General features: G+C 50.6%; 2 protein-coding genes across 2 annotated transcripts in view; one reads left to right on the plus strand and one right to left on the minus strand.

Annotated features, from left to right (window-relative positions):
• The first annotated feature begins 42 nt into the window (after positions 1-42).
• On the plus strand, positions 43-14,507 carry AP4M1 (adaptor related protein complex 4 subunit mu 1). Its single transcript, XM_026721774.2, has 15 exons — positions 43-125; positions 212-297; positions 381-490; positions 562-658; positions 752-862; positions 8,946-9,026; positions 9,601-9,663; positions 9,761-9,827; positions 10,425-10,478; positions 10,928-11,034; positions 13,571-13,662; positions 13,760-13,804; positions 13,888-13,938; positions 14,033-14,150; positions 14,264-14,507. The coding sequence occupies exons 1-15, from the start codon at positions 68-70 to the stop codon at positions 14,462-14,464; spliced, it is 1,341 nt and encodes a 446-aa protein (XP_026577559.1). The 5' UTR covers positions 43-67; the 3' UTR covers positions 14,465-14,507.
• A 58-nt stretch (positions 14,508-14,565) lies between these two features.
• STAG3 (STAG3 cohesin complex component) overlaps positions 14,566-24,859 on the minus strand; it is a 37,198-nt gene continuing 26,904 nt past the window's right edge. The window contains exons 21-29 of the mRNA XM_087928728.1: positions 24,739-24,831; positions 20,239-20,398; positions 19,987-20,120; positions 18,606-18,707; positions 18,361-18,506; positions 18,109-18,237; positions 17,873-18,030; positions 17,215-17,371; positions 14,566-14,731 (exon numbers count right to left, since the gene is read on the minus strand). Of these exons, the coding sequence (XP_087784854.1) occupies positions 14,566-14,731; positions 17,215-17,371; positions 17,873-18,030; positions 18,109-18,237; positions 18,361-18,506; positions 18,606-18,707; positions 19,987-20,120; positions 20,239-20,398; positions 24,739-24,831 (1,245 nt within the window). The remainder of the gene's footprint in view (positions 14,732-17,214; positions 17,372-17,872; positions 18,031-18,108; positions 18,238-18,360; positions 18,507-18,605; positions 18,708-19,986; positions 20,121-20,238; positions 20,399-24,738; positions 24,832-24,859) is intronic.

The raw sequence follows: 24,859 nt of genomic DNA on the forward strand, positions 1-24,859 counted from the left end.
CGGATGCGGGGGGGAGGGAAGAAGAGAAGGGGGCGCGTGCGCAGTGCCGAGGCGGCGTCCCGGGGAGATGCTGCGGCAGCTGTTCGTGCTTTCGTCCAAGGGCGACCGGCTCCTCTACAAGGACCGTATCCGACGGAGTGGGAGGAGGGAGCGGCGGGGGGGGAGGGCTGGGGTCGGCTGCACCCGGTGGCCCTTAACCGACTCCCCGCAGTCCGCGGCGATGGGAGCGCCGACCTGGTGGAGACCTTCGCGCGGAGGATCGCGGCGCTGCCAGCCGACCAAGCGCCGGTCTTCATGGTACGGGGCTGGGCGAGGCTGGGGGCCCCTCCGCCACACACGCCCCGCGCCTCCCCGCTCACCGCCCGCGTCTCGCCCCGCAGGAGGCCTGCCCGGGGCTCCACTTCGCCCACGTCCGCCACGCGGGGCTGTACTTCGTGGGCACCCTCCGGCCCGACGCCTCCCCCTTCGTGGCCGTGGAGTTCCTCGCCAGGTAGGCGCGCCAGGTGGGCGGGCGGGCGGGCGGGGGCGGACGGAGGCTGAGTCCTTCTGCGGCCCTTGCAGGCTGGTGGCGCTCCTGCGGGACTACTGCGGCCGCCTGGACGAGAAGACCGTCGGCCTCAACTTCGCCCTCATCTCCGAAGTGCTGGACGAGCTGCTGGTGGGTCGCCAGGGCGGCGGTGGGGGGGGGATTGGGCTCTGCGTCACACACCCCCACCCCCACGCGGCTGACCCTCCCCGCCGCCCCCTCTAGGATTACGGTTACATCCAGACCACCGCCCCGGACGTCCTGAAGAGCTTCATCCAGATGGACCCAGTGCTCAGCCAGCCCTTCAGCCTCTTTGACCTCAGCACGGTGGGCTTGGTGAGTGGGAATCCAGGGATGGGTCACACTCAGTCTGTGATCCGCCAGCTCTAGGCTCACTGGTTCGGTTAAGTGAGTGGCATAGGCTCCTCCCAGCAGGGAACACCTGCTTGTTTGAACCAGATCCGGTGCACTAGCTTTTTTGCTCTGATCCTCAGTTTTAGGACCGTGGTTAGGTTGATCAGGTACCTGGTGCAGCTGGGATCTATTAGGGCTTGGAAAGTTCCATTGTTTCCTGTTTTTGGGGCTGTAAGCCATATTGGGAAGACAAAAGGGGGAATCAGTCCACTCACCACTGTGTCGTTTTCGCCCTCGTCCTCGCTGTCATAAGAATCCGGCAACTGGTCATCATTGTCCAGGGTTCCTCCCCCTTCAGCTGGATGGAGAGGGACCTCTGCAGCCTGAAGGACCTTCTGGGATGCGTTGGTGGCACGTCTGGGGCCTCGTTCAGGAACTGCCCTGGGTGGTGGTTTTGGCCTTGGTTTTGAATCTGGGGTTGCGCACACTGCTGCCATGTGCCCTGCCCCCCACACCAGTAGCATTTAATGGGCTTCAGGGGAGGATTGGTTTTGGGGCAGATCGTGGTGCTGTGTTGTGTCATCAGCTTGGTGGCCCCTGGTCTGGTTGCCCTCTGTAAACCTGTGCTTGAGGGGGTTGACCTTCCTCCCAGCTCTAGTTCCCACAGGAGGAGGGGGCTGCCTGCTGTGTGCGAGAGGCACTGGTGTGGTGGTCTGGCACTTGAAATGAGACGCAGGGAACCGTCTGAGCAAATGCCAGCCCCGAGAGAACTCGGGTAGCAGTATTTATTTAAGAAAATGCAAGTACAAAATCAAAACAATGACCTCAACCTCAGCAGCATTACCTCAGCAGGGCCTCAGCAGGGTGATAATATACTGCGGAAAGTCCCATGAGAATATCTAAACACAGAAAGTCCCACGGGAATGGCTCGGCTGGGTACTGTGAACTCTTACCTACATTCCTGGTCTCTCTAAGCTTTGCAGACCCAAACAGGACAAACCACCCATAGCAAAGGCAATGCTGCCCTCACTAGGGGCATTTTTAAATCCCTAGATCTATGCATTAGCTGTACGAAAGACTTACAGAATATGATGAATATGATATATTACCACATTCCCTCCTTTTTTATTTATTCAAAGATAGGGGGTGTTTTAGTGGCATAATACACAGTTCCCTCGCGGCTTGGTTTCGTACGTTGAAAAGCTGAGGTACACATTTGAAATAGATTAGGAATACATTGAATACAGCAACATAACATAAGTATAATAACAATTATTACAACTAATTGAAGCAATAAACGTAACCATGAGCTGTCAGGAAGCCAATCCCATAGCAAAGCCCAAAGTGACTTATTGAAGCCATCTTTTCCTGCTTCGTGTTCAGCTATGCGGTCTTCCATATCATGAACAGTTCTTGTAATGTTAGGCTCATAATTATGTATAAAAACACAACAATGTGAATGAATTAAAGCACAAACTCCTCCTTTAGCAGCTAACATTATGTCTAAAGCATAACGATTTTGTAAAGTAACTTGGCGAATTTCAGACGCTTCTTCATTTAACATCTTAATATTCTTAACAGTATCATTGAACATAGCAACAGTAAAATTATTTAAAATATGAATATCTCTATAGTTCATAGCTATTCCCAAAGGTGGGATAGAGAATCTGTATAAGGTAACTTAGGCAACTCCAATTGACACCAATATTGTCCATAGTCTGAAACAGAAACATTAAACAGGATCAGAGTTGTAGCACAGGCTGAAGATATAATATCCTTGTCAGGTCCCGAGTAAAGAATGTCTTGACCCTTATGCCAGGACCAATATGCTGGAAAAATCAAAGGATGCCGCTGTTTGCAGATCAATTTAGTCCGATTCCCCAGAGGAACCTGCTGCATACAAGTTGGCAATCTCAGATAAGCAGTCATCTTTTCCCAGCCTTCACAGCGCCGCGCCTGGATTGCCGGCATCAAGAGAATCAGGAACCACAGGTACGGAATCAGGAACGCCATCCTGCTCCTCCGAAACCTCCTTCACTGGCACCTGCGAAGGCGCCTGTGAATGATCAGGCCGAACACATCGACCAGGAACCCAACGAATTTGACCAAGATGTTCTACTGCTGCATAACCACGTCCCCACGTAATCAGCTCAGCGGGAACCCATGCCGGATCCGGAAGGAATCGCACCAACACTCGAGGCCTCACTGCATCTGTAGAAGGGGAAGAAAAATGCCTGCTGGCCGCACTCGCAGGGGGGTTACCAGACAAATTTAAAAAATTTAAAGTATACAAAGCAAGATTTAAATGATCTTGAATTGCCGGAAGCCCCAGGAGCTTCCCTCCTTTTTTATTTAATTTAGCTAACATGTTCTTGAGCGTGCCATTATGACGCTCCACAATAGCCTGTCCTGTGGAATTGTATGGAATCCCAAATTTATGTTCCACGGACCACTGTTTGCAAAACTGATCAAAGACTGTGCTCCGATAAGCCGCACCATTGTCTGTTTTTAAAGTTTGAGGCGTACCAGCAACTGAAAATGTCTTAATGCAATGATTGATGACATGTTTAACCGCTTCACCTCTTTGAGGAGTAGCCATTAGAAATCCTGAGTAAGTATCCACAGTCACATGTATATACTTCCAAGGTGCAAATGATGGATACTGAGTAACATCCATTTGCCAAATCATTGAAGGTTTCAACCCCCTGGGGTTGACTCCCATAGGAATAGCCGTGCCCTGTTTTGAACAAGTTGGACATTGTTGAATTATGGCAGCAGCTTCTGCAGCAATAAGCTTGAATTGATGTGCCAACGCTTTAGCATTTTGATGAAAATAACTATGGCTGTCCCATGGCTGGACAGTGAGAACTGAAGTTACAGCACTGTCAGCTTTGGCATTGCCTTGTGATAAAATTCCAGGCAAATTACTATGGCTACGAATATGGGCAACAAAACACACATTCACACGCTGCTCCAAACATCCTTGCAACAACAAAAGCAAACGTCGAATATTGGGTGATATTCCAGGAGACAAATAAGAACCTGCTACAAAGGGTAACAAATTATATACATACAAAGAATCCACTATTAGATTAAAATCCTGATTTTGAAAATTTTGAAAAGCCAAAACTACAGCAGCAAGTTCTGCCTGCTGGGCAGACTTCTGCTCTGATGTCACTTTTGTATGCCAAATTCCAAATTTATCTTTCCAAACACAAGCACCAAAAAAAAAATTTTTTTCCTCCATCAGTAAAAACTGTAGGAGCATCTGATATAGGCTGAGTACTGATTTAGGTCACACCCTGTCCCAATAATCTCTTTTTTTGCTGACTTTGACCCCCTCCAGGAGCCCGACATTGCACTTTAAAATGTCCAGGCTTCCCACAATTGAAACAAGTGCCTTTATTAGCATTTCCTGCCTGGAGAGCCAGAGCTAAAGTCTCCATGTTAAAAGTCTGACTCCCTACCTTTCTACATGCGTTTATCAAATCAGCGATCTCTCGCTCTCCACTCGCGATAAGTGGATTCAGGATCTTTTTGCAATCTGCGTTAGCCTGTTCTACTGCTAACTTCAAAAGCAATTCATTCCGGGCGAATTGATTGTCAATTTGCCTTTCAATAGCCACTTTCAATCTGCTAATGAAATTTTCATAGGGTTCATTGTTTCCTTGTTTAATGTTAGTAAAGGTCTTCTCACCACCTTCGCCGTCAGGGAGAGCCCCTACGGCTTGTAAAATTAACTGTGGGAGAAGAACAAACCCCTCCTCAGGCATTCCATCTCTCTGTAGTTCCACTGTTGTAAAATTACAGCTCCATAAAGCTGATCTGGAGTAACATTTGCTGTTCCCCTTTGAACTGCCAGCTGTCTCCATTTCTGATCTAACACCAAATATTGAGCTGGGGTTAGAATCATTTTTAACAGAGCTTTCCAGTCAGCTGGAATCATTTTATTTCCATAACCAACTGCTTCTAACAATGCCTGAGTATATGGCGATCTAACACCATATTCTTTTGCTGCTTGCTTAATTTCCTTTAAAATCCTGAGAGCTAGAGGCTTCCATACTCTCTGCGGATTTAAAGCAGCATCCACACCAATTTCTACTGGATTAAGTTGAATCTCCACTCCAAATTCTACCAAATCATCTCCTGATAATTCCCCTCTGTTTGTTGCTTCTTGAATAGCTGCAGTAACTGCATCTACTTGAACTCTTAAAGGCAAACTCTTATCTTCTGACAAAGTATTTTCAGTGCCTGACAGTCCTCTGGATTTATCTGGAGGTGCTGTCGGTGGCAATAAACGTACCGCATGGTAAGGCGGCAAACCTTCGGGGGGTGCTAGGAGCGGTTGTTCATGAGTAGCTAATGCCTCCATAACCACCCTCCAGGTTAACAAAATTGAAGAAGGGGCACGAGGTTCCTCGTGCAAAAATATCCCTATTTTTTTCCAGGACTCTACTTTAATACTACCTCCCTCTGGATATGACTGAATATGTTTCCAAACATACTGTAATAAGTCCTCAATTTCTTTCTTTCCTACTTCATGTCCTCTACTATGAACTCCAAACTTAAACCTATTCCAAGTGATCTCTCTCAATTCCCTAATGTGCCTTGTCTGAGCCTTCGAGAGATCTCCCCCCATACTCGCGAAAAGAATCTATCTCCATCCAGCGAAGAAGATGAGGGCCCAGTCGACGTCCGCGACGATGAGTATAGGATGCAGGAAACGTATAGCTTTCAAACTATCACGCGGAACGTATAGCCTTTCAAACTATCACGCCGGAACGTATAGCCTTTCAAACTATCACGCCGGGGTCACCACTTGTGGTGGTCTGGCACTTGAAATGAGACGCAGGGAACCGTCTGAGCAAATGCCAGCCCCGAGAGAACTCGGGTAGCAGTATTTATTTAAGAAAATGCAAGTACAAAATCAAAACAATGACCTCAACCTCAGCAGCATTACCTCAGCAGGGCCTCAGCAGGGTGATAATATACTGCGGAAAGTCCCATGAGAATATTTAAACACAGAAAGTCCCACGGGAATGGCTCGGCTGGGTACTGTGAACTCTTACCTACATTCCTGGTCTCTCTAAGCTTTGCAGACCCAAACAGGACAAACCACCCATAGCAAAGGCAATGCTGCCCTCACTAGGGGCATTTTTAAATCCTTAGATCTATGCATTAGCTGTACGAAAGACTTACAGAATATGATGAATATATTACCACACACTGGTTGCTGCTGTGGGCTCTTTTTTCTTCTGCTGGGTTGAGAAGGAGGGCTCTGATCTTGCCTGCTTCTCACTTCAGAAGGCTCTGTGGAAACTCTTCTCTGTGGAAACTAGAGCGCTAGATGTCAGGGCTCCGGCAGTTACCCCCCACTTAAATCATGCCTCTCGAGCCAAGCTTCCAAAACTTCAAAAGGATTTATTGGGAGTTAAAATGCCCGGCACTGCCTGGGTGTAGCTGACTCCGAGACACATAATTCATCATCACCCTTGACCTTGGTTTTCCCCCGCCCCTCTGGATGTTTCATAATTCATATTCCCCAATGGGACACATCCATAGCCCAGAGTCATCAATCATGCCCTCTAGTTAGAATTTTGCATGGCAGAAACTTCAGTCACCTAGTTAGTATCTTTGAAAACATTTATGGAATGCAGTTTTGGTTTGCAAGCTGCCACACCGCTCCCCCCTCCCTTTCTGTTGGCAACTCTAAAAAGACCATAGAAATATTTTTATGAGTTGACAGGAGGCTTCCTGCTCAAACTACTGATTTTCCCTGTGAGGAAGCAAATTGGGGGTGCAAGTCCAGCCTTGGCTTTTGGCCGGTGTGACCTTGTTTTGTCTGGAGTGACCCACCTCCATTTATGCACACGCAAACTTGGAGGTACAGTCATGTGAAAAAAGAAAGCACGCCTGCTTTGAGTTTTATGGTTTTAGTATCCAAGACATACTAGCCAAAATCACCTGGTCCTTAACCATTCTTAAAAGTATGCAAAAAGAACCTCGGGTGAACAACATGACACATTTTACAGCGAGGAAGATTATTCTCAAGTGGAAAACATTCAAGATCGTTGCCAGTCTTCCCTGGAGTGTATGTCCCAGCAAGTTCACCCCAAGGTCAGACCGTGCAATCAGAGAAATTGCAAAAAAATCCTAGAGTTACTCTACGGACTGCAATTCGCATGTTAAATGTTGAAGTTGATGATAGTACAATTAGAACAAGCCTGAGCAAATATGGTTTGTTTGGAAGGAAGCCTTGCCAGGAGAAAGCCGCCTCTTTCTGGAAAGAACATGGCAGCACGGCTTAGATTTGCAAAGTTGCATCTGAACACATCACAAGACTTCTGGAACTGTCCTTTGGACAGACGAGATCAAACTGGAAATATTTGGCCATAATGCACATTGCCACACAGCATATCAGCACAAACATCTCGTGCAGAGGACTGCTGATTTGGCCTTGTTTTGCAGCCACAGGACCTGGGCATCTTGCAGTCGTTGAGTATTGCAGAGTCAAAATGGGAGGCTGTTTGTCCGACAGCTAAAGCTTGGCTGACATTGGGTCATGCCAAAAGACGATGATTCCAAGCACACCAGCAAATCTACAACAGTAGGACTGAAAAAGAATCAAAGTGTTGCAATGGCCCCGTCAAAGTCCGGATGTATCGCGATTGAAATGCTGTGGTGGGCCTCGAGAGAGCTGTGTATGAACCAATGCCCACAAACCTCTGAACTGAAGCCATGTTGTAAAGAGGAGGCCAAAATTCTCCCAAGATGATGTGGGAGGTTGATAAAATCATACCGAAAACTATTACTTTAAAGTATTGCTGATAAAGGTGGATCTACAAACTATTGAATCATAAGATGCACTTAGTTTTTCCACACATGGCTTCTGCATTTTGGCTTTCTTTTTGTAAAATAAATCGTGACATGTTGTAATATGTGTTCTTCATTTGAAGTTGTATTTACCTACTTCTAAAAACTCCTATGCCAGACAATTTTTTCTCTGCCCCAATACATAAAACCATAGTAGTCAAAAGGGGGGAGAGGGACAAGTGTGCTTTCTTTTTCACGTGACTAGGTGTGAAGAGGGTCCCACTTCGTCAGACAACCTTCTCGGGTTCTTCAGACTGTCAGCAAACATGCTGCTTAAGGCACCTGCGTTGTTTTCAGACTGTCCCATGGAAGGCAGAGGTTGGACCTGGTCTTACCTCGTGCTCTTGCTCATTGATCCCAAGCTGTGGAAATGCGCTTCCCTAGTAGTTACGTAGAGCCATGTTTTCCTGCTCCCAGTAAGGAAGCCAGCAGTTTCTTCAATCAAGCCACTGGAGGCATTCTGATTAACTATGTTCCTTCTATTGTGAGTGATTTATAGTTTTAGATTGGCAGCTGTTTTGGTAGGTAGAAGAAAGGGGTGGCTACTTAAGTTGTCTTCTCGGGCTTCCTGTTACAGGTAGTCTTCAACTTACAACCACAATTAAGCCCAAAATTTCTGCTGCCAAGTGAGTCATTTGTTAACTGAGTTCTGCTCCATTTTACAACCTTCTTGCCACAGTATTAAGTGAATCACTGTGGTTGTTCAGTTAGTTACACGGTTGTTGACCCTAGCTTTGCTCGTCAGAAGGTTGCAAGAGGTAATCGCGTAACCCCCAGGACTCGGCAACCTTCATAAAGGGGTCAATTACCAAGCCCCTGAATGTTGATCATGTGACCGTGGGGGTGGGGATGCTGCAACATTGTGGCCATAAGTCACTTTTTTCAGTGCAGTTATAACTTTGACTGGTCATTAAATGAACTGTTGTATGTCAAGGACTACCTGCAATTCTTTTTCCTCCCAAAGCCCATCTCTGAGATGCTGATTATAGAGTATACGGTGCAGTTTTTCCAGTTCATTCATAGTACCGTTTAAGGAAACAGGTTTGTTTTTCATTCTAGGATCCAGGGAAGTCTCATCATAAATTCAATACGCTTGGCCCTATCAACTTTAGATATTATTTGTGTACTGCCCCCCATTCTTAATATTTTTTCTGTCTCATGACCACATTTCTATTGTTTTATATGGTTGCAGTTTGGGGCAGATACGCAACAGAGCAGAGTGGCACCCAGTTGTGCAGCTGCTCGTCCAATCCTGTCACTGCGGGGAGAGCAGGTAAGATTACTGCACCCTTGATCTTCCAGTTCCCAGTCTGCGGTCAGCTCCAGGAAGCCCCCAAAGGGGTTGATTGAAGGAGGCCCTAGCCAATCTGTGTGGTGGGTTAGGGTGGAAGAGAAAAAGTTGAATCCAAGTCTCCAAAGGCCCACAAAAAGGGTGGAAAGATGAACTCATTTATTTTTAAACTAATTTGGAGGCATCTTTGCCTCATCTCAGATGTCTCAACGATGCCAAATGTGGCCCTTGTCCTGTAAGTGCTTCAAAGAATCAGAAGTTCTTCAGGAAAGAATGACTCCATCATCAGATCTCCTGATGAGAGACGGTGATCTATGCGATCGGTTTAGAGACCAAACCCCAAATCACCAGAAATGGATTCACCCACTCTGTTGGATCAATGCATCCTTGAGCAGCAATTTTGGTGATGGCAGCTTCATCGTTTGCCTCACGTGGGCAGAGCAACGAGTCCCCTGGAAATGGTGGTGCTGACCTCCTGGCCTTGGGCCCCTAAATGCGAAAGGGTTGCTGCTCTGGTTTGGAGAATTATTGGAAGAGTGCCTTTCTCTGCCCCCAGGTTTCACAGCCTGAAGTTTTCCTGGATGTGGTGGAACGACTCACGGTCATCATCGCTGCCAATGTGAGTCAAAGTGCCAGAGAGTACCTGGTTTCCTTTAACATTTGAGGTCCCGCTCAGGACAGAGAGGTTGAGGTGCTCATTTCTTTCCCTTTTCTAGGGCACTCCCATGAAAACGGACGTCCAAGGGGAAATACGGCTCAAGAGCTTCTTTCCTGGATGCTCTGGTGGGTGGAGGCTGCTCGTATGTATGAACTGCCTTCTGGAGGCCCAGCCCCAAACAGGGAAATCGTTGCTTTTGGTCCCGGGTGGTGCCTCAGTAAGCGCTGAAGGAAGCACCGGATTCCAGGGCATTGGCACCTGGTTTAGAATTTCTGGATCAGATAATTGAAGAGGGCGTACACGGGAAAGATGCCAGGATAATTACATTTGGAATTTATTAATGAAAATCCAGTGCTTCCAATACTGGGACTAAGAGAAAAGAGGGAAATCGGGCTTAAAGCAGGGAGTTTGTTACCTCGTAGCTTGTGATGGTAAATAGAAAAAAAAAAACCCCGTTTGTCTATACAGCTAATAGACCCCCTTCCTAATCTTTGGGGGCATTCTTGAGAAAGATGGGGAGCCTCCTGGAGGAACACAAGTAGCCAGCACTCCCACTCAAGCCCCCCACCCCACCCCACTCCACCCCCGGCAGCTTAGGACATTGCACAAGAGGTCTCTAGAGATGCTGCCTGGCCAGGAAGGAGGCTTGGAGGAAGGTGCCTGGGATGAGGAGGGAGTCGGAAGGGTGGCAGAGTTCATTGGGCCACGCTTTCCCTTTCCAGAGATGCGGATTGGCCTGCCGGAGGAGTTCTGCGTGGGCAAGACGGAGCTTCGAGGTGTGTACCCCCTTCGTTGTGGCCAAATTGCAATGACACGAGTTATTCCCTCATCAGCATCAGGGTGAATCTTTGCCCTGAAGGGTCCTGGCTATTTGGGGCGAAACTAATCTTCCCAAGGTGGCGGCGGCAGCAGCAGCAGCACCTCTGTGAGATGCAACTTTGCAATGGGCTGCAAGAGGAGGCTCTCCTCCTGGGAGCCGTTGCCCATTCTTCCTCCCTCTTGCCTGAGCTGTGGTGGTAGCGTCCCACCCCCCGCCCTCCCCCAAGCCACTCAGGCAACCTGCTGCAGTTGTGGTCAGCCAGCCGCTCTTGCTCTCCAGTTGAGGCATAACGCTGCTGCTGCTGCTGCTGAGGTGCCTCCCCCAGGTGACTGGACGGCTGGCTGTCAGCCATCTTACCCAAAGGGGCCTTGCGCCCACCCACCTTGACTGGTCTCTCACTTCCAGGTTATGGCACGGCTGTCCGCGTGGATGAGTGTTCCTTCCACAGTTCCGTGAAACTGGATGAATTTGAGGGCAGCCGCATCCTCCGTGTCAGCCCCAGCCAAGGGGAGGTAATTGGGCCGTTGGTCTGAGCTCCGAGCTTGGCAGTTTGTTGCAAACGTTGTTTCATCACCATTTCAGGAGACATCCTCCTCAGTGCGTTTGTGCTAGTCTGTCAGTCAGAGCACTCTGTCTTTAAGTACCTTTTTATGTGATGTAAATTAGTGTGGATGTTGTTTGCTACTTCTGACTCAAGGGTCTGACTTCGGACTGTTTGATTGGCTGGCTGTTGTTACTGAGGAGGCATGGTCTGGTTTTAAGTACCTTCTATGTGATATAAATTAGCGGTGGACTGATATTGAAATGCATTTCAAGGGGAGATAAAGGCAGGGTAGGGACAGGTCTGCACGGCTGAAAGAGTAGATAGTATCATGAGTTAATCCTGAGTGAAAGTATCTACCTACTGGGCGTTTTGTTGGGTTATGTCTCAGGGGCCAACTCCAGATGGGGACACCCATACCTTTCCAGGGGCCCCTCATCTTTAGCCTTGCTGGCTGGAGCAGTTGTGCAGCTGTGGGCACCTTCATTGCAACCCTGTAACAGTCTGGTCGGTTTTCTCAGCCGATCATCCACCAGTCACCCATCCTGGCTGCTTTGGCGCTTGGGAGGTAAGCCAGGACTTGAGTTCTGATCTTCTAGTTGTGTGTTGTCTTGCACTGCCTAAAAGGTTTGATCTGGAAAACAAAAACCAACAAGTGATTTTAAAAAAATTATCACATTTTTGAACTGCCCATCTCCCTCAGAGAGAGACTCCGGGCTGTGTACAATGCTAAAATATAAAAATATATAAGAATTAAAATTGAGAAGGAAGCAAGGATGCTTTAAACACTGTTAAAATTAGTTAAAAGAGCTAAGGAAGTGCTCCTGGGAAAGGAATAGGATTATTCTCATTCAAGGCCACTGTTGAGATCAGTACAGGAGGTGAAGGCTGGGCTGTTAGCAATAGGCCTGCACCAGGGACTGGCTGGCGGTGAGGCAAAAGCCACCAGAACCAGAACGAGCCTGGTCAACCGTGTCACAAGACACCACCGTGGATATGGCATTGTGGGGGAGATCCAGTCTGGGCCACCCGCTGCAGTCCCAAAAGTGCTTTTCCAAAGGCAACTGGACTTACGAAGGAGAGCGTTCGTAGCTCAGAGTTGAAATGAGAGGCCCCCGGTGCTCCCAGTGCTGGGCGGTTTTCTTGCAGGTGTTTCATTACCCAAACTAGGTAAAGCCGTCAGCGCTGAGGATGCTACCTAGTCTGGGAAATGAAACACCTGCTAGAACACAGCCAAGCACAGAGAGCACTGAAGACCCTCCTAGCCCCCAACTGGACATTCTTGGTTTTTCCTTGAAGACGTTTTGCTTCTCACCCAAGAAGCTTCTTCAGTGAGGCCACTTGGGGATTTATCGGAGCCCTCAGGGCACCTGAACCAAAGTGCCAATGGGCATGGAGCTTTCCTGGGGCTGCCGACAGGACAGTGCTGTAGACAGGAGATGCAGGGACGGCCATATCCCTCCCCCTCTGTTGAGAGGGGGCTGCTCAGTCTTAACATAGGTGGCCTCTTTGACCCCTCTTTCAGGCTTGATGGCTGGCAAAAAATCTACTACTTAACTATTTTGTTTGAATGTTAAGTAGCCAGCTTGTCTAGTGTTTTTCTGGCTCTAATCTCCAGAAGATAGTTCTTGACCTGCACCGTGGCTCCTCCCCTGCCTTTCTTCCTAGACTGCATGTCCCAGGCTCCTTCAGGTGGCCTCCAAGGCCCAAGGCTGCTGTCCTCTGAGCTCCCCCGGCAACAGGCTTTTGGAAAGGGGGTGCTCAGAATCGTATGTACCTGCTACATATCCACTGGGGTCAACATCTCCCGCAAAAATGTGGAATTCCACAAAAACCTGTCCCGTTGTGCAGCTGGGCCCAGAGGTTTTCTGTGCTCCCAAGGTGCCTCGGCCATCCTGCTGGGATGAGACTGCCAAGGCCAAACACAAGCGCTCTACCGTCTCCCACAGCGAATGCAGGAACAGCAGCAAAAGTCTTAATGTCATTTTTGCAACCACCCCCCATGAAGCCTAAATTCACAAATGTTAAAACCCACCTGTATTCCGTCATGCAGAAATTGGGGTTTCGTGGATGTCTTTATACAGTCTTACTTCCCATGCAATCCAGGGCTGGGTTAACTCTCCTGGCGGGCGTCTCCCACCGTTTAACTTGTGTTCAGCCTTTCTCAAGGCTTACTAGTTGCAGTTTTAGTGTTGAAATACCGCATGAACTGGGTGGCTGGTAAAATTCAAGTAGCAGCCACGCTTGTCCCAAGGTGTTTTTCCAAGAGGCAACCGAACTTCCTGGTTTTTCTTTGAAGAAAGAAGCTTCTTGGAGGAGAAGCGAAACGTCTTCAAAGAAAAACCAGAAAGTCCAGTTGCCTCTTGAAAAAAAAAATGCACCTTTGGGACAACCGTCACCTGGAGGACAGAGAAGCTCCTCAGACCATTATCAGGCTTGCTTTTTCCTTCCTTGGGATCTGTTTTAAATTACCTTGGGTCCTTAAAATCTTAAAATTTTTCGAGCAGCTGACTCTGATGCAATACCAGCTGGCTGATGACATCCCTGCAGCCCTGCCCTTCCACCTGTTTCCCACCATTCAGCACGGCTCCTGTGGCCGGTGAGTGGCAGCATGCTCTTGTCTGCAAGGCTTCTTGTCAAAATGCCACGCCAGGGTGGGCTCACCACACCCACTCATCCTTTTTTTCCCTTGGCAGGGTGCAAATTTATCTCAAACTTCGCTGTGACTTATTTCCCAAAAGGTGAGAAGCCCTTTATGGTCTCTTCTGAGTGGGGAGCAGACTTAAGCCTCTTCCTCTCAGCTTAACCTTCTCAATTTTTATAGCCACGCGGTCAACCTTCGTATCCACCTGCCTGTGCCCAAAACCACGCTAAGGTGAGTCAGCCACCGGCCTGCTGTTCTGCAGGGGGGGGGGGGTTTGGTGGGGGAGAGGGGAGACTCTGCTGGATCTTCTGGTCTTCCTTTACAGCTTTTCTCAAGAGTTGAGCAGTCCTGAGCAGACGGCCCTCTTGCAGCCCGCCACCAAGTCTATTGAGTGGACTGTCCCCCGAATGCAAGGGGGCTCCCAACTTTCTGCCCTGTTTAAGGTAAAGAGCAGCACAAGCCTGTCCCATGGGGGGGAGGAGGGGCTGCAACCATGGTTCCGAGGCTTCCTTGGTGGGAGATGGTTTCTGAGGCCGTCCAATCTCTCCTTCGGCAGCTGGAGGTCCCAGGGCTCACCCAGGCAGCGCTACGTGAGCTCGGCCCTGTCAACCTGTCTTTTGAGGTGCCAGCCCACACCTGCTCTGGGCTGCAGATCCGCTTCCTGCGCTTCACGGGACCAGAGCCCACTCTTCCTCACCGGTGGGTGAGGTACGTGACTCACAGTGAGTCCTATGTGATCCGACTCAGTGCAGAATAGGCTACCTCCTTGTTACTCCAAATTAAACAGCTTTATTTTTTAACTAGCAAGTTTTAACAGTCAAAGTCACAAAAACCAGGGAGCATCCGGCGTGGCCCCCACTAAACAGAGTACAAACCAAGGAAGGAAGCAAACTCCGTACAGCAGGAGCGAGACAAAGTACGGAACCTGCCCCAAACCTTCTTCTCTGGGAACGTACAGCGCACCCTACGCTCTCCCAGGGGTGGGCGGGAGGGAGACCTCTGGGAAAGAAGAGCTTCAGGAAACCTGCAGGGAAAAAAGAGGAAGACCAGTAAGAGCCTTTCCATGCCACTAAATTTCGAGGCTCCGAGAAGGCCTCAAGGACGCTCTGGGCAGCACCCAAACTCCCCCTTGACCACCAGTGCCGGCCTTGTATTACAAATAGACAAGAAACGCTGCCTTGACCTAGCCAAGGTACCCCTGGGAAAGGGTCCCATCACCCACTTTATATCAGATTTAGGCACACTTCGTATCTGTTCTGTAGTCACCCACACTGGTGGCCATCACGATATCCTGCAGACGATGAGTTCCACAGGTTAATCGTGACGTATTGAAAGGATTGCTGTTTTTCTGCCAGTTTTAAAATCCTTTCCCCACAGCTGCTCGGCATGCCGCTTATGCACCTTCACGCTGCTTTTTTTCCCGCTCAGCCAGGGGGCTCCTATTGTAACCTTTTCTCACGGAAGAACAAACTCCCCCTCCTGGCTGTTCTCTGGCTCTACGATCAGCTGCAGCCTGTGAAGACAAAAATCCAAGGCAGGCTTTCGGACCAGGCCTCCAATGGCCGCTGGAGGACCAGGCCCTCCCAGGCCAAATTTTGCCCCTGGCGGTGGCCCCAACCCCACTGGCTGGCTTGGCAGCACAAAAAGCACCCCCCGGGCTTTGGGGGCCACAGCCTCTGCAGCTGGGCTCTTTCCCACCGAAGCATCCTGCTCTCCAGCTCCATGGCCACAGGCCCAACCTCTTTTGTTTTTGGGGGGTGGGAGGGGCGAGGGGGAGGGGCTAGGACTGTGCGCAGGCACTCCCTCTGAGGGCAAAATTAGCCTTGTTTTATGGGGGGGAGGGAGGGAGGGGGGGGCTGCTGGGAGAAAAGGCATCACTAGCACCTGGGAGAGATCAGGGCGCCACTTCCTAAGCCTGAACGGGAAAAGGGGGCTGGAAGTGCAGCTGTGCGCCTGCCCTCTTTACCCAAGGAGGAGCAGCCACAGTTCCCGGTTCTGACTGCCAAAACCCGCCACCCCCTTTCATCAAGAGCCCACCCAGAAAACTGGGCCAAGCACCTCCCAGCATTTTCAGTGTTTTAAACGTTCTCTGGAGTTTCAGCAAGCCAGAAGGCAGAAGCTCTAAAAATCAACCAGCGGTTCCTTTCTTTCCAAAAGTAGTTACTGAGGGTGTTAGGGGTTTTGGGTTTTTTTGTGGGGGGTGGGGGAGAATGTGCTCTCAATGGGCTCACCTACAAACCTCTCTCTAAAACGCTCTCTTCTTTTGGTACAAACTGCTCATCTGCTCAGGGCTGCCCCCATGCCGGCTGTTTCCTTGCAGTCAGCCTGCAAGCTCCATGCACAAGTTAAAGGGGGTGGGGGGTGGGAGCCAGCTAGGCCAGGGTCCCCCGCCCCCCCCTCAGCACTGGCTGGTACTGGCCACACAGAAGGGAGCAAAGCAGCGACTCCCAATACCCCGCACCGGCTCCAGCAAGGCAGCCGTGGTCGGGCATGAAAAAACGCCAGGATGGACCCCCCAGGCCTGCTAGAGGTCATCCATGAGAGTCACCAGGGCCGCCTCAGTTCTGCCTCCCAGACTGAAAGGGTCCAGATAATCCCCCTCATCATGCATGGTCCCCTGCGGCTGGGAGCCCAAATCCACCTCAACAATGGGGGCGGGGGGGCCAGACACACAGGGTGCCCCTCTGACCTCTCAGCAGCAGTTCTTTTTAATTTACAGGCGTTTCTAAGTTTTTTTCCCCTTTTGTCATTGTGGGGTACAGAGTGCAGAGTAACGAGAAAAAGGAATTTCAACAACTGCAGAATGAGGCTGCTGGAGCGTAACCACATTGACGAGGGGGGGCTGAATACTTTCTGCATGCACTGTACACGGCCGCCCCGCTTAGCATCTTCCCCCCCCGAAGGAAGGAAGGAAGGAAGGAAGGGGGTCTGGAGGACTGCAGGGCCTGGGGCTGGGAGGGGGAGGGGCTGGGAGCCCACCTTCCTCTGCTCTGGGAGGTGGGGGGTGTCCAACGAGGGGAGAGGCTTGGGGCGGGGGCGACAACAACAACAAAGGCTGCTGTTCAAGCAGGAATTGGGAGTCCAGGAGGAGCTCCCTCCACAACCACACATGCTGTGACAGGAATCGGACCACTACCGGCCACCTCCCTCCTCCTCCCACCTGCCCTTGCTCAGCCAACCAGCCAGGTACTAAGCTGCTTAGCGGGGCTGATGTGGGCAGGAAGGGCAAAATCAGCCTGCAGCAGCACATAGCAAAGCCTCCGCCTCTGTCCTCACAAGAATTTTGACTGGTGGAGGCCGATCTCTACCGCTGCCCCTTGAGGGGAGGGAGCCCCTAGGGCAGCCCCTCCAATCTCTGGACCTTTCACAGAGAGGTCCAAACGTGGTTCTGCCACAGGGGCCCTTCTGACTTGCCCAGCCCTAGGTCGGGGTGCGAACATCCTGCCTGGGCGAGGTCACCGGGGCAGCTTGAGCTCCAGGAGTCCCTCTCAGCCGCTGGCATCTCACCTCTGGGCAAACTCCGCTTCACTGCCTGAGCTCTCCTCTCCCAGGGGAGGCCCCATCGGCTGGCGCTTGGCCCTCAGGGTGGTGGACGTCAGCAGGGGGGTCTGCAGGCGGCTTCCGGAGGCAAGGCTGCTGCTGCTGCTGCTGTGCTCGGAGGATCCTGGCAAAGCAGGACGAGAGACCGACTGGTTTCCGCCCTCAGCTCTCCAGGGGTGCAGTGGGTTCTCTTCCCTACAGAGCCTTCGCCCTCCAGCCAGTGTATGGGAATTGGATAGAACGTAGACAAGGTATCCTGGGAAATGCAGTCCATGTCATGTGGCCACATCTGTAATCCTAACTGGTCACTAAATTGACCCTCAGTGGGTTGGGAGAGTTTTTCTCGCTCTTGGCTGAACCCACAGACTTGTGGTAGCTGTTCTACTTCTATCCTTACAAGATGAGAGAAAAAGGATAGAAGATAACCATCTTTTTACCTACAAGACAGATATCCAAAGGATTGGTCATTAAAGAACTCTGTCACAAATGTGAGTTATGAGGATACCTGATGGACCACTAAATGGACTTGGTTGTGGGCGTCTTGTTGAGTTTATCTATCTGCTTCTGCACAGAAGGCAGAACGGAGCCTCTCCCGCTCCCCGCCAGCTCAGGGCCCCACACCCACCATGCAAATGTCTCCTCTTGGAGGCCGCCGCGTGCGGCTGGAGGGCCGCCTCCTGCTGAGGGCTCAGGGAGTGCTGATAGAGCAGGAGGGAGGGCCAGCGGGGCTCCTCTCCGCTCCGGGAGAAGGGAGCCTGCCCCATCGTCTTCAGGTGGGCCAGGCTGTGGGTGGGAGGAGAAAAGGTGCTTTCAGCAGGCAGGGAGGCTTTTCCGGAGGCTCCCCAGCCACATCGCACTCACAGCAGAGCCTTATCTGGGGCCAGCAGCCTCGGGGAGAATTCACTCAGCAGCTCCAGGAAGGGCAGGTTGATGAGGCCCAGGCCAGGGCTGGGGGATGCCGGCTCCTCAAAGGCAAACTTTATGCCATCCCTGGAATGAAGACGCCATGAGGATGGCCCAGCTACCTCCCCTTCTCTTCCCCCCACACTCCGAACCGGCCTTCCCACCGGACCCAGGCCCTGCTCCCCCTGGCCGCCTCCGGAGCGTCCTCACTTGTGCAGAGCCACCAGGGCTGAGCGGTTCTGTAGCTGGTGCAGCCCAAACAGCAGGGAGAACCGCCGTGCCAAGTCCCGGATCTCCAGGAAGGCGGGGGAGTCTGTGGCCCCTGGTCCCGCTTCCAAGAAGAGCTGGGTCATCAACTGGGAGCAAGGAGAGAGAGACCGGCTGGGCAGGCGCCCCATTCTCCAGCCGCCGCCGCCGCCGCCACCCTCGCGATGCTCCCCCCACCCCCCGCTTACCTGCTGCAGGCTGAGTAGCAGCGTGCGAGCCCACTCAATTCGGTCAATTTGGCGGGTCTGGTTCAGAGTTTCCTTGATAATGTCCCCATAGTCATCGTAGAACTGGCAGGAAAAATGGAGCACTGGATTCTCCTTTGTTTATAGCTTTTTAAAATTAGTTTCATAAAACAGCAAAACCAGAGTAGGGAAAGGAATGTATTTATGTACAGTACATAATAAGTTTTATACTAAAAACAAAATGATTTCCCCGCGCAGCCGAAGGGGCGGTTTGCACTCTGTGCTTCCTCTAGGCAACAGCTGTGCTTTCCACACAAGGCTGCCAGACGCTAACCTTCCTGGTCTGGCGGGGGTGGTTCTCGGCTTCAGACCCCCAAGTGGGATCAGAGTTGCTGTTGCTAAGCAAGGCAGTTGTTAAGGGAGTCATGCTCGATTTTGTGACCGCTTTTTTGCCAGAGTTGTTATGCACACAGTGACGTGGTGGTGCAGGGTTTCCTGCCTGAGCAGAGCAGGGCTGGCCTGCAAGACCTCCAAGGTTCTTTCCAGCTCTGTCCCGGCAACTGGTTCAGTTAGGATCCTGCAACCAGTCCACAAACCCAGCTTCCCCCCTCCCCCCCCCACTGACTTCGCATGTCGGTTGGGAAGGTCGCACATGGCCGAGTGGCCCAGGGCCCCCGCAACGGCCGTAAATACATGCCAGCTGCCAAGCACCCACATTTTGGTCACAACATTCTGGTGATGCTGTGACGGTCGTAAATGTGAGGACGATACATCTGATACAGACTTTGAAGTTAAAATTTAACTTTAAAAGTAAGTTTTCTTATTTAAAGGTTTGACTTTTATACTTGCATCATGTTTTCTGGGTCAACAGAAAATAGCCTACAGTGAAGGAAGTTACTGGGGTTCAGGATACCTACCGCCCATCGTATGCCTGTCTCTGGTAATCGCCCTCTTCCTTTCTAAGTGCCCGCAGACCACCACCACCCACCACCGCTTGCTTTTTTTTTGGCCTAGGGACTCCCGAGGTGCTGATCGCCACCTGCCCAAGTCCATGTTTTTCCTTTGCAGTTAGGAACACCAGCAGCTCTTCTTCAATCTCCTGGTGCTTCCCTTAAGCTCCAGGATAGTGCCAGCGTTTCAGTTCAGCCCCTGAAATTCCACCCATCCTTTCCTGGGAACTCAAATCCTGTGCAGCCACGGAAAACAAGCCCTTTCTCCTCCTCCTCCTCCTCCTCCTCCTCTTTGGGGGTTGTCCGAGAAGCTCTAGAAATGGCCACGGCCACTCTTGAGGCAAGGCAGGGAACAGCTAAACTGGAAGGACGATGGGCGTCGGATATGTCCAGGGCAAATTTCCCGCTCCTCCGTCCCAGCCATCCTCGCATACCTTGGAGTAATACTTGAAGACATCTGAAGCAGCGCTCAGTTCCAGCACTCCGTAGACGACCAGTTTGCAGAATCCAGACAGCAAATTACGCCGCTGGTACAGCTGCTCAACCTGAAGCTCCCCGTTTTCACTATCTTGAGTTCAGCAGCCAATTGAAAAGAACGGGGGGCGGGGTGGGTATTAGTGCAGTTGCTTAAGAATTGTGCTCCCGCTCCAAACCTCTCAAATTCCAACTTCAAGGATTAAGCACACCATCATCCTGGGCTTGGTTGTGGTTGAAGACATGGTCCATTAGAAAGCCAGCCATCTGCGACTGCAGAGCAGACTCCGGCTGATACACCAATTCCTCCTGCCCTCTGTCAGCCAGGTGTGGACCGAAGATCAGGAGCAAATCACTCAACAGCACAAAGGCCTGCAAAGAAGAAAAGGGGACAAAAGAGAATCACACACTGAAGACGGCAACTCCACACACACACGCACACAAGGTGGGCATAACCAAGTGCGGGCAGGGTCCTGGGCGCTCTCTGAGCTTGGTGGTTTTCTTGCAGATGTCTCATTACTGAACTATGTATCATCATCAGTGCTAGGTATTGTCTGTGTGCCTCTTGAGGGCCAATCTGTCAGAGTGCCAGGAATTCTCTGGCGTTTTTGGACTTGGCTTGGTCTAGGAGGGAGACTGTTTCCCAGTTGAAAGTATAGCTGAATCTGCCCTTGTGCTACGAAGTTAAGGCATTTTCATCATGATGTACACACTTTGGAGAAACATAAAATGGAAACCAGGCAACTATCTCTTCTAAATACCCATTTTCCAAAAAGCAAGTTGAGGAAGATGCTCCTTAAAATCTTTGTTCCAGGTTATTTATTTATTTATTTATTTATTTATTAAATAAATTGTATTGGCCGCCTTTATTACCTTAAGGTAGCTCTGGGCTGCTTACAGACATAAAAATACATCTACATTCAAACCTGAATAAATTAAAACCAAAGATTAAAATCAAGGACATGTGGTGATGGTGGGGACCGAAATGGAGGGAAGGAGGGATCAGTACTCGATCAGCATCCCCCATGGTTCCCCCCATTGGGGCCCCGGGCCAACTGGCAGGTCCAGGTTTTTAGGCCCTTGTGAAAGGACAGGAAGTTTGGGGCCAACTTCACATCAGGGGGGTGGGCGGGGGGGATGTTTCAAAGGGCAGGAGCCACAGCAGAAAAGGCCCTCCTCCTCTGGGACCCTGCCAGCCAGGATAATCGGGCTGAAGGGACCCACGGCAGGCCTCCTCTGTGGAAACAAACCCGTCAGGACTAGACTCAGCAATCCACCTGCATTTAGAAGACAAGGCCATTCTTTTGAAGACAACAAAATCCATGGTGTGGACAGAGAGGGCCGCTGGTTTGAAAGAGGGGCCAAAGAGGCCCTCTGTGTGCAAACTGAACAGTCCCCCTCCCCCGTCTCTCTCAACAGAGGGGGAGGGATACTACTTAGGTGACCCCAACGACACAGATAAACCTCCAAGTGGCCTAAGCGACTCTCTAAAAGAATGCAAATGACCAGCTGCCTGCAAGGAGCATAAATCCTTCCACACCATCCAGTCAGAACTGAAGAAGCTTCTTGGAGGAGAAGCGAAATGTCTTCAAAGAAAAACAAGAAAGTCGAGTTGCCTTCTGGAAAAAGCACCTTTGGGACAACCGTAAGCTGGATGACAGAGAAGCTCCACGGGGTGGGATGGGCCAATCCCAGTGGGGTGAGACAGTCTCCTAAGTAACCTGGACCCGTGCCAGGAAGGAATTTAATGGGGATCACCAACGCCTTGAATTGCACCTGGAAGCAGCCTGGCAACTAACGCAGCTCACGGAGAGTGGTTTTACTGGGGCCATTCTAGCCGCCCCCCCCACCCCCGAACTGCCTGCACTCTGCACCAGCTGCAGCTTCTGAATGCTCTTCAAGGGAAGCCCCACAAAGAGCTCATTGCAACAGTCCAATCGTGAGATGACCAGGGACTGAATGACTGAAGACTGGGAATTCTGCTCCAGGAAAGGCCACAACTGGGGCATAAGAGCGCAAAGGCTCTCCTAGCAACGACTGCAAACACCTGTTTGTTGAGCAGGAGTCCAGGAGAAGCCACAAGTTGGGGACCGTAGTCTTTCCTAAGCAGGGCCACCCCCACCCCGAATCAAAGATAACAAAACCCCAAATCCCGAAGTCCTGGGCACCCATTCGGTCTTGCCAGGGTTCAGCCAAAGCCTGCGTCCCCTATCCAGGCCCCCACAGCCTCCAGGCATCGCAAGAGGACAACCGCAGCATCACTTGGGCCACCAAGTGTGGAAACAGAGTTGGGCATGATCCTTATCTTTTCGGGATCTTCAAATAAAGAGCTGCCCTTTTGATTTTCCAAGAGGCCACCTTGGAAACAAAGATGATCTGAGAAAACGGTGCTTTGCAAAAAAGTCAGCTTCTTATTTAACTGAAATAATGTACTTTTTAAAGTGAGGCAGAGAATTTAACCAAGGAAAGCCCCCCACATATGTTTGAGTTCTTTACACATGAAGAAACAGTCTGAACTCGATGAACCCTTCCTGGCGTTAATGCCTCCTGCAGTGGCTCCATCACTGGAGGTTTTCGAGAAGACGCTGGACAGCCATTTCACTGTGACGGCCTAAGGACTCCTGCCTTGGGCAAGGGGCTGGACTACAGGACTCCCAAGGTCTCTTCAGTTCTAGGATTCCACGAATCCAAATGCTTGGAAGGGCATCTTTATTTGAATCAGTGCCATAATGTCTTAACAGGTACCTTGGGGGGGGGGGAATTAGGGTGAGGGGATTGTGAATCTTGGTGAATCTGCCAAAGAGGCATGAAGGCAACTCGGAAAGAAATACTTTTATTTATTCAATTTCTATTCTCTCCCTTCTCAAGCAAGCAATTCTGCACACAACTACAAACATCACACACACACACACACACACTCCTGGGAAAAAAATATAATTATAGGTATCAATATAACCAAGAAACAGGGCCAGGGCCCTTCGTAGACTCAGGCGCATAACCAGGTCTTCGTGGCACAAAGGGCAACAGGGCTGCAGACATCCTAGCCTCTGGTCCCACAGGGCCTATCGCTGAGGAGGCAGGTCTCCCGAGCCCTGACGGGACTCGTGGCATGCCCAGCCCTCCAAACAACGGGGAGGAGATGGAGCTCTAGCAGGTTAAGCAGAAAACGGAGGGGAGGAAACGGCTTCCTTTTCCCACAGGGAGGTTCTTCCAGGCTAGGGAGAAAGGGGTGCTGCTGAGCTTGGAAATGAAAGAAGTATTTAAATATGCCCAATTTGGAGGCAAAGGGAGGGAGATTAGAGACTATGTTTACGGGCCAGCCATGTTAATGGTTGTAGTATAAACGCAATAAGTAAATAAAAATAAATAAACCTCATGCCAGAATTCTTAAAGTCAGCAACAACTTAATGGCACATAATCAGCTAATCACTCAATAGCAAGTAGTACATACTAAAGTTTTGGCCAGACAGTTAAGTGAGTTTTGAGACTGGTGGGTTTTTTTCAATTGGGGTTTGCTTGTCTGTTTTAACTTTGGGCGATATGGGTCATAGGTGGATGCTGTGGCTCTGGTTTAGTCCCTGTTGTGAGACTGACAGCTACACAAATTATTTCAATAAACGATAACGGATATTTTAGCACCATCACCGCTGATTTTCATAGCAAAAAGTACTGAACAGGGAAGAGTTACCTTTAGAAGCGTCCTCAATATTTTTAAGCATTCGGTTTTGTAGAAGTACACTCAAAAAGCATCTGCTCATTTCAAAAAGTAATTAATTTCATTTAACTACTGCTAATAAATGTCCTTTTACGTTAGTCTTCTGCAAACAATCTCTCCCACAGTTCATTCGTACAAGTCTTGCAGGTAGTCGAGTTCGGGTGGCGATTGGGGCTGGAATTTCCATCACTAAGCAAGGCGATCGTAAAGTGTGACATCATGTGATCACATCGCTTAGCGACAACAATCCCAGCAATTCCCCTTGCCATCTTCAGTGAGGTCACAAGAGGACCTCAGCGGAAAGAAGCGCTGAAATCGTGGTCCGGGCACGCAGGCACCATGGAGGACCACTGCCCCAAAGGGGGGCTACGCAGCAGGCATTGCAAAGCACAGGAGGGCACTGTGGGCGGGCGCTACAGGATACCAACAGCCACGCTGGTGGGGCCCCTCAGGAGAAAACCCGGCAGGGCTGTAGGAGCGAGCTGAGATCTCCTTCTGGCTTCCCCGTTGACTTTGCTTGTGGGAAACAGGCAGGTCAGGTCAGATAGGATGACTGTGGGATTGTGCAATGGCCGCAACTCCTGAGGATCGGTCGTAAGTTCTCTCTGCCCCCCCATGATGCTGTAATTTGGAACTGTCTCTGCATGAGGGGTCCTCACTTTAGGATCACCAGCACTAATTATCTCACGTCCTCCTTTTTACACACACATACTTGGTTTCATCACTTGGAAACCTCACACACACACACACACACACACACACACACACACACACACACACACACAGAGCCCTCTTAAAGTTACTGTTTAAGGCCTAGGATGAGGTACACTGCCCCTCACAAGCCCCCCCCGCTCCCCCCCTTCTCCCACCTTGTATTCACTTGACCCCTTGCCCCGTAGAGGTAGATGGGACATGCCAAAGACCGGCCCAGCAAGCCCCTGCTCCTGCCCAAGTGGGCGGCTCTCCTCATTCCCTCCACGGCTCAGACGCCCCTCACCTGCTCCTGGACACAGGGCTCCATGTCCACGAGGCAGCTCTGGCAGAGGGAGCAAAAGGCAGCCACTTTGTCCCTGAGGCTGAGCAGCTGCTGCTAGAGAGGAAAAGGCAATCGTGAAGGC

This window comes from Pseudonaja textilis, chromosome 3 (genome assembly GCF_049901715.1).
Source record: "Pseudonaja textilis isolate UNSWEBS1 chromosome 3, rPseTex1.2, whole genome shotgun sequence".
NCBI lineage: Eukaryota > Metazoa > Chordata > Lepidosauria > Squamata > Elapidae > Pseudonaja > Pseudonaja textilis.

Coding starts and splice junctions, on each gene's coding strand:
- AP4M1 (XM_026721774.2), top strand. CDS start 68: ATGCTGCGGCAGCTGTTCGTGCTTTCGTCCAAGGGCGACCGGCTCCTC. Junction 10,479..10,927: donor GGGCAAGACGGAGCTTCGAG/GTGTGTACCCCC, acceptor TCTCACTTCCAG/GTTATGGCACGGCTGTCCGC. Junction 14,151..14,263: donor AACTTTCTGCCCTGTTTAAG/GTAAAGAGCAGC, acceptor CTCCTTCGGCAG/CTGGAGGTCCCAGGGCTCAC.